Genomic DNA, 12,384 nt, shown 5'->3' with positions numbered 1-12,384 from the left:
AGTGGTGTGGTTAGAATGTAACTAGTTGTGGGTTAGTGGTTAGAATGTAACTAGTTGTGGGTTAGTGGTTAGAATGTAACTAGTTGTGGGTTAGTGGTTAGAATGTAACTAGTTGTGGGTTAGTGGTGTGGTTAGAATGTAACTAGTTGTGGGTTAGTGGTGTGGTTAGAATGTAACTAGTTGTGGGTTAGTGGTGTGGTTAGAATGTAACTAGTTGTGGGTTAGTGTTGTGGTTAGAATGTAACTAGTTGTGGGTTAGTGGTTAGTTGTGTGGTTAGAATGTAACTAGTTGTGGGTTAGTTGTTAGAATGTAACTAGTTGTGGGTTAGTGGTTAGAATGTAACTAGTTGTGGGTTAGTGGTTAGAATGTAACTAGTTGTGGGTTAGTGGTTAGAATGTAACTAGTTGTGGGTTAGTGGTTAGTTGTGGTTAGAATGTAACTAGTTGTGGGTTAGTGGTTAGGTGTGGTTAGAATGTAACTAGTTGTGGGTTAGTGGTTAGGTGTGGTTAGAATGTAACTAGTTGTGGGTTAGTGGTTAGTTGTGGTTAGAATGTAACTAGTTGTGGGTTAGTGGTTAGGTGTGGTTAGAATGTAACTAGTTGTGGGTTAGTGGTTAGAATGTAACTAGTTGTGGGTTAGTGGTTAGAATGTAACTAGTTGGTGGTTAGTGGTTAGGTGTGGTTAGAATGTAACTAGTTGTGGGTTAGTGGTTAGAATGTAACTAGTTGTGGGTTGGTGGTGTGGTTAGAATGTAACTAGTTGTGGGTTAGTGGTTAGAATGTAACTAGTTGTGGATTAGTGGTTAGTGGTTAGAATGTAACTAGTTGTGGATTAGTGGTTAGTGGTTAGAATGTAACTAGTTGTGGGTTAGTGGTTAGTTGTGGTTAGAATGTAACTAGTTGTGGGTTAGTGGTTAGAATGTAACTAGTTGTGGGTTAGTGGTGTGGTTAGAATGTAACTAGTTGTGGGTTAGTGGTTAGTTGTGGTTAGAATGTAACTAGTTGTGGGTTAGTGGTTAGAATGTAACTAGTTGTGGGTTAGTGGTTAGGTGTGGTTAGAATGTAACTAGTTGTGGGTTAGTGGTTAGTGGTGTGGTTAGAATGTAACTAGTTGTGGGTTAGTGGTTAGTTGTGGTTAGAATGTAACTAGTTGTGGGTCTGCTGCGGCAGGCTCGTTCTTCACAGGGCAGAGCTCTAAGAACAACGAGGAGATGTGTCTCATTCGCAAGGCCGACCTGGAGAATCACAACAAAGATGGCGGCTTCTGGACCGTCATCGACGGGAAAGTCTACGACATCAAAGACTTCCAGGCCCAGTCGCTCACGGGGAACAGCATCCTGGGTATTGAACAGTGGAGAAACACAAGCATTGAACTACCAACTATCTCTCTTATTTTTTTGACTGTTGTTTTGTTGTAGATGTATTGTGATCGACTGCGGTCCTTCTGAACCTGTAGAACATTTTACTGGTTTAGAGTTGGCTTTAACCAGTCTATTCCTTCTATTCTTATTTGATTACGTTTCCTTTTGGCTGATGTAATTTATTCTTCAGTGTGTATCGTAGTGTAACCTCGTAACCTCTCCTTTTATAGCCCAGTTTACAGGAGACGACCCTGTAGTCGCGTTGGAAGCAGCCCTGCAGTTCGAAGACACCAGGGTCTCTATGCAGGCTTTCTGTGTTGGACAGTACATAGAGGTGTGTATTCATGGATCGTTATGTCTTCACAGCTGTTAGACTTCTCACTGTTGTTCTTTGTCTTTGATTAGTCTTGGAACAGATTTTGATTTGTCTTCGAAAAGTCTCAGAATAATCCCCGAACAGGCATTGAACATGGAAATATATTCTCGGGAGCAGTCTCAGAAAAGTATTTTTACGGTATATCTGTTCCCCGTGTCATCTCTCTGTTCCCCGTGTCCTCTCTCTGTTCCCCGTGTCCTCTCTCTGTTCCCCGTGTCCTCTCTCTGTTCCCCGTGTCCTCTCTCTGTTCCCCGTGTCCTCTCTCTGTTCCCCGTGTCCTCTCTCTGTTCCCCGTGTTCTCTCTCTGTTCCCCGTGTCCTCTCTCTGTTCCCCGTGTCCTCCAGCCCAACCAGGAGACAGTGACCACCCCAGACCTGAGCAGCCTGTGCTCCCCTCTCATCGACACAGAGAGGAACCTGGGACTCCTGCTGGGCCTCCACGCCTCTTACCTGGCCAACAGCACCCCCCTGTCACCCATGGAGATAGAATGTGCCAGTGAGTGACCCCTGACCTCTGAACTCTAACTCCTGCCTGACCCTGACCTGTTGTCCATAGAGATAATGTACTAGTCAGTGACCCTGACCTGTTGTCCATAGAGATAATGAGATAATGTACTAGTCAGTAACCCTGACCTGTTGTCCATGGAGATAATGTACTAGTCAGTAACCCTGACCTGTTGTCCATAGAGATAATGTACTAGTCAGTAACCCTGACCTGTTGTCCATAGAGATAATGAGATAATGTACTAGTCAGTAACCCTGACCTGTTGTCCATGGAGATAATGTACTAGTCAGTAACCCTGACCTGTTGTCCATAGAGATAATGAGATAATGTACTAGTCAGTAACCCTGACCTGTTGTCCATAGAGATAATGTACTAGTCAGTAACCCTGACCTGTTGTCCATAGAGATAATGTACTAGTCAGTAACCCTGACCTGTTGTCCATAGAGATAATGTACTAGTCAGTAACCCTGACCTGTTGTCCATGGAGATAATGAGATAATGTACTAGTCAGTAACCCTGACCTGTTGTCCATGGAGATAATGTACTAGTCAGTAACCCTGACCTGTTGTCCATAGAGATAATGTACTAGTCAGTAACCCTGACCTGTTGTCCATAGAGATAATGAGATAATGTACTAGTCAGTAACCCTGACCTGTTGTCCATAGAGATAATGTACTAGTCAGTAACCCTGACCTGTTGTCCATAGAGATAATGAGATAATGTACTAGTCAGTAACCCTGACCTGTTGTCCATAGAGATAATGTACTAGTCAGTAACCCTGACCTGTTGTCCATAGAGATAATGAGATAATGTACTAGTCAGTAACCCTGACCTGTTGTCCATAGAGATAATGTACTAGTCAGTAACCCTGACCTGTTGTCCATAGAGATAATGAGATAATGTACTAGTCAGTAACCCTGACCTGTTGTCCATGGAGATAATGTACTAGTCAGTGACCCTGACCTGTTGTCCATAGAGATAATGAGATAATGTACTAGTCAGTAACCCTGACCTGTTGTCCATGGAGATAATGTACTAGTCAGTAACCCTGACCTGTTGTCCATAGAGATAATGAGATAATGTACTAGTCAGTAACCCTGACCTGTTGTCCATGGAGATAATGTACTAGTCAGTAACCCTGACCTGTTGTCCATAGAGATAATGAGATAATGTACTAGTCAGTAACCCTGACCTGTTGTCCATGGAGATAATGTACTAGTCAGTAACCCTGACCTGTTGTCCATAGAGATAATGAGATAATGTACTAGTCAGTAACCCTGACCTGTTGTCCATAGAGATAATGTACTAGTCAGTAACCCTGACCTGTTGTCCATAGAGATAATGTACTAGTCAGTACATCACCATAGTTTTAATGGAACTTTGTGGACAGGTTTCAGATTGAGAGATTTTCAATCGAGGTTTAATCTGTTTCTAGGAAAGCACTCTGTCGTGCTGTTTGATTCATCTGATCAGTTACCTCTCTCTCTCTCTCATCAGAATGGCTGCAGTCGTCCATCTTCCAAGGTGGTCTGCAGACCAGTCAGATCCACTACAACTACAACGAGGAGAAGGATGAGGACCACTGCTGGACGCCAGGAACGCCAGATAAGGCTCAGCAGATATATTCCCGCAGGCTCACCCTCAGCGACCATGCTCAGCCCTTCTTACAGGCTATCGCTGACAACACCACTCAGGACCACACTGTGAAGGTGGGCCAGGGGTTAGGGGGCCCAGGGGTTAGGGGGGCCAGGGGTTAGGGGGCCCAGGGGTTAGGGGGGTTAGGGGCCTAGGGGTTAGGGGCCCAGCGGGCCAGGGGTTGGGGGCCAGGGGTTAGGGGGGCCAGGGGTTAGGAGGTCAGGGGTTAGGGGCCAGGGGTTAGGGGGCCAGGAAGGCAGGTTTAGGGTGATAATCATACATGTGAAATTGGTATTTGGAGCTGTGAATATATTTAATACATCTAATTTATCCGTAGCTTTCTGATACACTGGTTATACCCCATCCCGGAGCCGGACGGTCCTGTGGTGATAGTATCCACTGGTAGCTTTAGTTCTGGGCTTACGGTCCTGTGGTGATAGTATCCACTGGTAGCTTTAGTTCTGGGCTTACGGTCCTGTGGTGATAATATCCACTGGTAGCTTTAGTTCTGGGCTTACGGTCCTGTGGTGATAATATCCACTGGTAGCTTTAGTTCTGGGCTTACGGTCCTGTGGTGATAATATCCACTGGTAGCTTTAGTTCTGGGCTTACGGTCCTGTGGTGATAGTATCCACTGGTAGCTTTAGTTCTGGGCTTACGGTCCTGTGGTGATAGTATCCACTGGTAGCTTTAGTTCTGGGCTTACGGTCCTGTAGTGATAGTATCCACTGGTAGCTTTAGTTCTGGGCTTACGGTCCTGTGGTGATAGTATCCACTGGTAGCTTTAGTTCTGGGCTTACGGTCCTGTGGCGATTAGTATCTACTGGTAGCTTTAGTTCTGGGCTTACGGTCCTGTGGCGATTAGTATCTACTGGTAGCTTTAGTTCTGGGCTTACGGTCCTGTGGTGATAATATCCACTGGTAGCTTTAGTTCTGGGCTTACGGTCCTGTGGCGATTAGTATCTACTGATAGCTTTAGTTCTGGGCTTACGGTCCTGTGGTGATAGTATCCACTGGTAGCTTTAGTTCTGGGCTTACGGTCCTGTGGTGATAGTATCCACTGGTAGCTTTAGTTCTGGGCTTACGGTCCTGTTTCTTCTTCGTGTGTGTGTCACCGATCTACCTCCATTAGATGTGTCATCTTAGAGCTTCTGTTTGGTCGTTTTCTGTTCCAGGACTTCCTGTGCCAAATGGAGCGGTGCTGTAAACAGTACCACCTTATCACGCCCATTACCTTCCCCCTGGAGCACCCCGTGGAGGAAGTCGGACGCCTGCTTCTTTGCTGCCTGCTCAAACACCAGGACCTCGGTAACCTAGCAACCACCCGCCCTGCGCTCACACGCCACACTGTCGCACGCCACTGTCGCACGCCTCACTGTCGCACGCCTCACTGTCGCACGCCTCACTGTCACGCCTCTAACCACTGATCCATTGGGGTCTTTTGAACTGTACTCCATTTTGAATTAGCTAGTTATGTTAGAAATATATAATATTGTCCTTTTGGTTCGCAATAGAGACATTTCTACTTCCGTACTGTCTATGCAGTAACAGCGGGGTAATTTAGAAGTTCTCTAGTTCATCAAGTGATTTGATTGGTTGCTCCGGCGTGATTGACGGCAGCGTCTGGCTCTCTCATAGGTCACGTCGCCCTTTCGCTCGTCAACCAATGTGCCTTGGGCGTGGAGCAGGGGAAGCAGAGGACCATCCCCAGATCGGTGATTGACGTGTGTCGCATGGTCTACCAGGCTAAGTGCTCGTTAATCAAGGTACTCTTCATACCTGCCTATCATACCTGCCTATCATACCTGCCTATCATACCTGCCTTCATACCTGCCTTCATACCTGCCTATCATACCTGCCTATCATACTTGCCTTCATACCTGCCTATCATACCTGCCTATCATACCTGCCTTCATACCTGCCTATCATACCTGCCTATCATACCTGCCTATCATACCTGCCTTCATACCTGCCCATCATACCTGCCTTCATACCTGCCTTCATACCTGCCTATCATACCTGCCTTCATACCTGCCCATCATACCTGCCTATCATACCTGCCTATCATACCTGCCTTCATACCTGCCTATCATACCTGCCTTCATACCTGCCAATCATACCTGCCAATCATACCTGCCTTCATACCTGCCTTCATACCTGCCTATCATACCTGCCTTCATACCTGCCTTCATACCTGCCTTTCATACCTGCCTATCATACCTGCCTATCATACCTGCCTTTCATACCTGCCTTCATACCTGCCCATCATACCTGCCTATCATACCTGCCTTCATACCTGCCTTCATACCTGCCTGTCATACCTGCCTGTCATACCTGCCTATCATACCTGCCTATCATACCTGCCTATCATACCTGCCTATCATACCTGCCTTCATACCTGCCTTCATACCTGCCTATCATACCTGCCTTCATACCTGCCTTCATACCTGCCTATCATACCTGCCTATCATACCTGCCATCATACCTGCCTTCATACCTGCCTATCATACCTGCCTTCATACCTGCCTTCATACCTGCCTATCATACCTGCCTTCATACCTGCCTATCATACCTGCCTTCATACCTGCCTTCATACCTGCCTATCATACCTGCCTTCATACCTGCCTATCATTTAATCCTAAATAGAAAAAGTAATTGAATGTGATTCTTGTTAGCCTGGTCTCAGATCCGTTTGTGCCGTATATATCCAACCCTTCTGGTCCATAGAAGTTGTCGATACAGCAGAGATCTGTGACCAGGCTAGTGACGGTCGGTCCTGACTTTGGTATTTTGGAGGATAGATAGACACTGTACCTATCTCTCTATCTCTCTATCTCTCTATCTCTCTGTCTCTCTGTCTCTCTGTCTCTCTGTCTCTCTGTCTCTCTGTCTCTCTCTGTCTCTCTGTCTCTCTGTCTCTCTCTGTCTCTCTCTGTCTCTCTCTGTCTCTCTGTGTCTCTCTCTGTCTCTCTCTCTCTCTCTCTCTATCCTCGGTATCCCAGACCCACCAGGAACAAGGTCGTAGTTATAAAGAGGTTTGCGCTCCTGTCATCGAGAGGCTGCGTTTCCTGTTCAACGAGCTGCGTCCCGCCGTTAGCAGCGATCTCTCCATCGTGTCCAAGCTGAAGCTGCTCAGTGCCCAGCCGCGCTGGAAGAGGATCACACAGAAGCTCATCAGAGACTGCAGGAAGAAGAGAGGTAGTTACTGGTGACCAGCGAGGCTTATTGTGTCGTTGTGATGGGTGATGGGAGACCAGCGAGGCTTATTGTGTCGTTGTGATGGGTGATGGGAGACCAGCGAGGCTTATTGTGTCGTTGTGATGGGAGACCAGCGAGGCTTATTGTGTCGTGATGGGTGATGGGTGACCAGCGAGGCTTATTGTGTCGTTGTGATGGGAGACCAGCGAGGCCTGTTGTGATGGGAGGCCAGCGAGGCCTGTTTCTCCCCCGTGTTATTAACGTAAAGGGTTAAGCTGGTTTGCTGGCTGTCTACTGTGTTGATGTTCTGTGTCTGTTGTTGAAGTGCCTAAGAAGTCCGAGTCGGCAGACGTAGAGGAGACAAAACTACACAATGAAGGGACCAATGAGGAGGAGCTCTGTGTCCCCATAAGCCCCGCCCCTACAGACAGAAAACCACCCACCAACAAGACACCCAAGGTGCCTGTCCCTCCCCTCTCTGTCCCTCCTCTCTCTCTGTCCCTGTCCCCCTCTCTCTCTCTCTCTCTGTCCCCCTCTCCCTCTCTCTGTCCCCCCTCTCCCTCTCTCTGTCCCCCCCTCTCCCTCTCTCTGTCCCCCCCTCTCCCTCTCTCTGTCCCCCCCTCTCCCTCTCTGTCCCCCCCTCTCTCTCTGTCCCCCCCTCTCTTTCTCTGTCCCCCCCTCTCTTTCTCTGTCCCCCCCTCTCTCTCTCTGTCCCCCCTTCTCTCTCTCTGTCCCCCCCTCTCTCTCTCTGTCCCCCCCTCTCTCTCTCTGTCCCCCCCTCTCTCTCTCTGTCCCCCCCTCTCTCTCTCTGTCCCCCCCTCTCTCTCTCTGTCCCCCCCTCTCTCTCTCTCTCTGTCCCCCTCTCTCTCTCTCTGTCCCCCCCTCTCTCTGTCCCTGTCCCCCCTCTCTCTCTGTCCCTGTCCCTCTCTCTCTGTCCCTGTCCCCCTCTCTCTGTCCCCCCCTCTCTCTCTCTGTCCCTGTCCCCCCTCGTCCCCCTCTCTCTCCCTGTCCCCCCTCTCTCTCCCTGTCCCCCTCTCTCTCCCTGTCCCCCTCTCTATCCCTGTCCCCATCTCTCTCCCTGTCCCCCTCCCTGTCTTCCCCCCAGCTTCATGCTGAACAGAGGTGTGATCTGCCATGTCCTTTGTATTGCTGTGTGTCGTCTATTAGCAGGATCGTTTGGCTCCTCTCCTCAACACCGTAGCTCATGTGCAGAAGTTTAAGTGGCTGAAGCACAGCGTCCAGGGCGTCTTCTCTACCTCCAGCCTCATGGGGACCATCGTAGAGTTCGCTCTGAAGGAGGAGCCACTCGACGTGGAGAAGATGAGGAAGTGTCTTCTCAAACAGGTACGGAATGGGACACGGGGACATTCAAGTATTTCTGTAGGTCCGTATCAGACGGGGGGAAGAACGTTCTGGGTGAATATTAAAGGGACATTACACTCACAAATCTAATTTCGCAGATCTCAAATGTTGATTTATGTCCAAATGAATCCCATATCCTTTGCATCAGTTGTGTAAAGGGGAGAGAAGTGATTATGATGAGGTAGCCGGATGGTGATTATGATGAGGTAGCAGGATGGTGATTATGATGAGGTAGCCGGATGGTGATTATGATGAGGTAGCAGGATGGTGATTATGATGAGGTAGCAGGATGGTGATTATGATGAGGTAGCAGGATGGTGATTATGATGAGGTAGCCGGATGGTGATTATGATGAGGTAGCAGGATGGTGATTATGATGAGGTAGCCGGATGGTGATTATGATGAGGTAGCCGGATGGTGATTATGATGAGGTAGCAGGATGGTGATTATGATGAGGTAGCAGGATGGTGATTATGATGAGGTAGCAGGATGGTGATTATGATGAGGTAGCAGGATGGTGATTATGATGAGGTAGCCGGATGGTGATTATGATGAGGTAGCCGGATGGTGATTATGATGAGGTAGCAGGATGGTGATTATGATGAGGTAGCAGGATGGTGATTATGATGAGGTAGCAGGATGGTGATTATGATGAGGTAGCAGGATGGTGATTATGATGAGGTAGCAGGATGGTGATTATGATGAGGTAGCAGGATGGTGATTATGATGAGGTAGCCGGATAGTGATTATGATGAGGTAGCCACATGGTAAGGAAGATGAGGTAGCCAGATGGTGAGGAAGATGAGGTAGCCGGATAGTGATTATGATCAGGTAGCAGGATGGTGAGGAAGATGAGGTAGCAGGATGGTGAGGAAGATGAGGTAGCAGGATAGTGATTATGATGAGGTAGCAGGATAGTGATTATGATGAGGTAGCCAGATGGTGAGGTAGCCGGATAGTGATTATGATGAGGTAGCCGGATGGTGAGGTAGATGAGGTAGCCGGATGGTGAGGAAGATGAGGTAGCCGGATGGTGAGGTAGCCGGATGGTGAGGTAGCCGGATGGTGAGGAAGATGAGGTAGCCGGATGGTGAGGAAGATGAGGTAGCCGGATGGTGAGGAAGATGAGGTAGCCGGATGTTGAGGAAGATGAGGTAGCCAGATGGTGAGGTAGCCGGATGGTGAGGAAGATAAGGTAGCCAGATGGTGAGGTAGCCGGATGGTGAGGAAGATGAGGTAGCCGGATGGTGAGGTAGCCGGATGGTGAGGAAGATGAGGTAGCCGGATGGTGAGGAAGATGAGGTAGCCGGATGGTGAGGTAGCCGGATGGTGAGGAAGATGAGGTAGCCGGATGGTGAGGTAGCCGGATGGTGAGGAAGATGAGGTAGCCGGATGGTGAGGAAGATGAGGTAGCCGGATGGTGAATAAGATGAGGTAGCCAGATGGTGAGGAAGATGAGGTAGCCAGAAGCTGAGGTAGCAGGATAGTGAGGAAGATGAGGTAGCCGGATGGTGAGGAAGATGAGGTAGCCGGATGGTGAGGAAGATGAGGTAGCCGGATGGTGAGGAAGATGAGGTAGCCGGATGGTGAGGTAGCCGGATGGTGAGGAAGATGAGGTAGCCGGATGGTGAGGTAGCCGGATGGTGAGGAAGATGAGGTAGCCGGATGGTGAGGTAGCCGGATGGTGAGGAAGATGAGGTAGCCGGATGGTGAGGAAGATGAGGTAGCCGGATGGTGAATAAGATGAGGTAGCCAGATGGTGAGGAAGATGAGGTAGCCAGAAGCTGAGGTAGCAGGATAGTGAGGAAGATGAGGTAGCCGGATTATGTATATAATTGACCGTGCTGAGAGTACGGCTGGAGGTTCAGGGTTCGTTGCTTTGGCGTATATATATCTAACGCCCACGTTGTATTTCCCCCGCTAGTTGGAGCGTGCTGAGGTACGGCTGGAGGGCATCGACACCATGCTGAAGCTGGCCTCCAAGAGCTTCTTGCTGCCCTCTGTCCAGTATGCCATGCTGTGTGGCTGGCAGAGGGTCATACCCGAGGCCACCAACATCGGGTACATGCATGGCGCCCTGCTTTTTACAGTCGTTTCTGAGTTGGATAGAATGTCTGTTGAGGAGATTTCCTGAGACGTGGCTGTGGACATCTCTGTGTCCCCCGCGTGTGTATGTGTGTTAGTAACTGTGTGTGTGTGTTAGTAACTGTGTGTGTGTGTGTTAGTAACTGTGTGTGTGTGTGTTAGTAACTGTGTGTGTGTGTTAGTAACTGTGTGTGTTAGTAACTGTGTGTGTGTGTGTGTGTGTGTGTGTGTTAGTAACTGTGTGCGTGTGTGTGTGTGTGTGTTAGTAACTGTGTGTGTGTGTGTTAGTAACTGTGTGTGTGTGTGTGTGTGTGTGTGTGTGTGTGTGTGTTAGTAACTGTGTGCGTGTGTGTGTGTTAGTAACTGTGTGTGTGTGTGTGTGTGTTAGTAACTGTGTGTGTGTGTTAGTAACTCTGTGTGTGTGTGTGTGTGTGTGTGTGTGTGTGTGTGTGTGTTAGTAACTGTGTGTGTGTGTGTGTTAGTAACTGTGTGTGTGTGTGTGTTATTAACTGTGTGTGTGTGTTAGTAACTGTGTGTGTGTGTGTGTGTGTGTGTGTTAGTAACTGTGTGTGTGTGTGTGTGTGTGTGTGTATTAGTAACTGTGTGTGTGTGTGTATTAGTAACTGTGTGTGTGTGTGTGTGTGTTAGTAACTGTGTGTGTGTGTGTGTTAGTAACTGTGTGTGTGTGTGTGTGTGTGTTAGTAACTGTGTGTGTGTGTGTGTGTTAGTAACTGTGTGTGTGTGTGTGTGTGTGTGTGTGTGTGTGTGTGTGTGTGTGTGTGTGTTAGTAACTGTGTGTGTGTGTGTTAGTAACTGTGTGTGTGTGTGTGTTAGTAACTGTGTGTGTGTGTGTGTGTGTGTGTTAGTAACTGTGTGTGTGTGTGTTAGTAACTGTGTGTGTGTGTTAGTAACTGTGTGTGTGTGTGTGTTTAGTAACTGTGTGTGTATTTAGTAACTGTGTGTGTGTGTTAGTAACTGTGTGTGTGTGTGTGTGTTTAGTAACTGTGTGTGTTAGTAACTGTGTGTGTGTGTGTGTGTTAGTAACTGTGTGTGTGTGTGTGTGTGTGTGTGTGTGTGTGTGTGTGTGTGTGTGTGTGTGTGTGTGTGTGTGTGTGTGTGTGTGTGTACCTCAGGGAGCCTCTGTCTGACTGTCTGAAAGACGTTGGTCTGATTCCTCCATACAACCGCTTGCTGTTAGAGGTCACCTTCGGGAAGCTGTACTCCTGGTCCATCCAGAACCTGCGACACATTCTGCTGGAAGCCAGCGGCAGCTTCAATAAACTGGGTGAGGTTACTGACATCCTTTAATAGAGACTACTGACATCCTTTAATAGAGGCTACTGACTGTCTTTAATAGAGGCTACTGACATCCTTTAATAGAGGCTACTGACATCCTTTAATAGAGGCTACTGACATCCTTTAATAGAGGCTACTGACAGCCTTTAATAGAGGCTACTGACATCCTTTAATAGAGGCTATTGACAGTCTTTAATAGAGGCTACTGACAGTCTTTAATAGAGTCCACTGACAGCCTTTAATAGAGGCTACTGACAGCCTTTAATAGAGGCTACTGACAGCCTTTAATAGAGGCTACTGACAGCCTTTAATAGAGGCTACTGACAGCCTTTAATAGAGGCTACTGACAGCCTTTAATAGAGGCTACTGACAGCCTTTAATAGAGTCTACTGACAGCCTTTAATAGAGTCTACTGACAGTCTTTAATAGAGTCTACTGACAGCCTTTAATAGAGTCTACTGACAGCCTTTAATAGAGTCTACTGACAGCCTTTAATAGAGGTTACTGACAGCCTTTAATAGAGGCTACTGACAGCCTTTAATAGAGGCTACTGACAGCCTTTAATAG

The 12,384-nt window shown here is 48.0% G+C and overlaps 1 protein-coding gene and 2 long non-coding RNA genes across 16 annotated transcripts in view; all 3 read left to right on the top strand.

Annotated features, from left to right (window-relative positions):
- The window catches only part of herc2 (HECT and RLD domain containing E3 ubiquitin protein ligase 2), a 190,590-nt gene that overhangs the window by 61,629 nt on the left and 116,577 nt on the right, over nt 1-12,384 (top strand). For 11 of the 14 annotated variants that reach the window (XM_029708353.1, XM_029708347.1, XM_029708355.1 and 8 more), the window contains 11 exons: nt 1,171-1,341; nt 1,592-1,695; nt 2,082-2,232; nt 3,739-3,950; nt 5,052-5,184; nt 5,515-5,642; nt 6,879-7,074; nt 7,400-7,533; nt 8,242-8,418; nt 10,361-10,497; nt 11,655-11,806. In XM_029708353.1, coding sequence (XP_029564213.1) covers nt 1,171-1,341; nt 1,592-1,695; nt 2,082-2,232; nt 3,739-3,950; nt 5,052-5,184; nt 5,515-5,642; nt 6,879-7,074; nt 7,400-7,533; nt 8,242-8,418; nt 10,361-10,497; nt 11,655-11,806 — 1,695 coding nt within the window. The remainder of the gene's footprint in view (nt 1-1,170; nt 1,342-1,591; nt 1,696-2,081; nt 2,233-3,738; nt 3,951-5,051; nt 5,185-5,514; nt 5,643-6,878; nt 7,075-7,399; nt 7,534-8,241; nt 8,419-10,360; nt 10,498-11,654; nt 11,807-12,384) is intronic. The other 3 variants (XM_029708357.1, XM_029708351.1, XM_029708354.1) reach the window with 2 other exon arrangements.
- Nucleotides 8,440-9,930, top strand: LOC115158922 (uncharacterized). The gene is made up of 2 exons (XR_003868782.1): nt 8,440-9,738; nt 9,846-9,930. It is a non-coding gene; the product is annotated as an uncharacterized LOC115158922 (long non-coding RNA).
- Nucleotides 9,937-10,244, top strand: LOC115158921 (uncharacterized). Its single transcript, XR_003868781.1, has 2 exons — nt 9,937-10,093; nt 10,135-10,244. It is a non-coding gene; the product is annotated as an uncharacterized LOC115158921 (long non-coding RNA).

The sequence above is a fragment of the Salmo trutta genome, chromosome 22, assembly GCF_901001165.1.
Source record: "Salmo trutta chromosome 22, fSalTru1.1, whole genome shotgun sequence".
Lineage (NCBI taxonomy): Eukaryota > Metazoa > Chordata > Actinopteri > Salmoniformes > Salmonidae > Salmo > Salmo trutta.
Note: the sequence above shows the minus strand (reverse complement) of the source record. Positions and strands in the feature narration are given on the sequence as shown.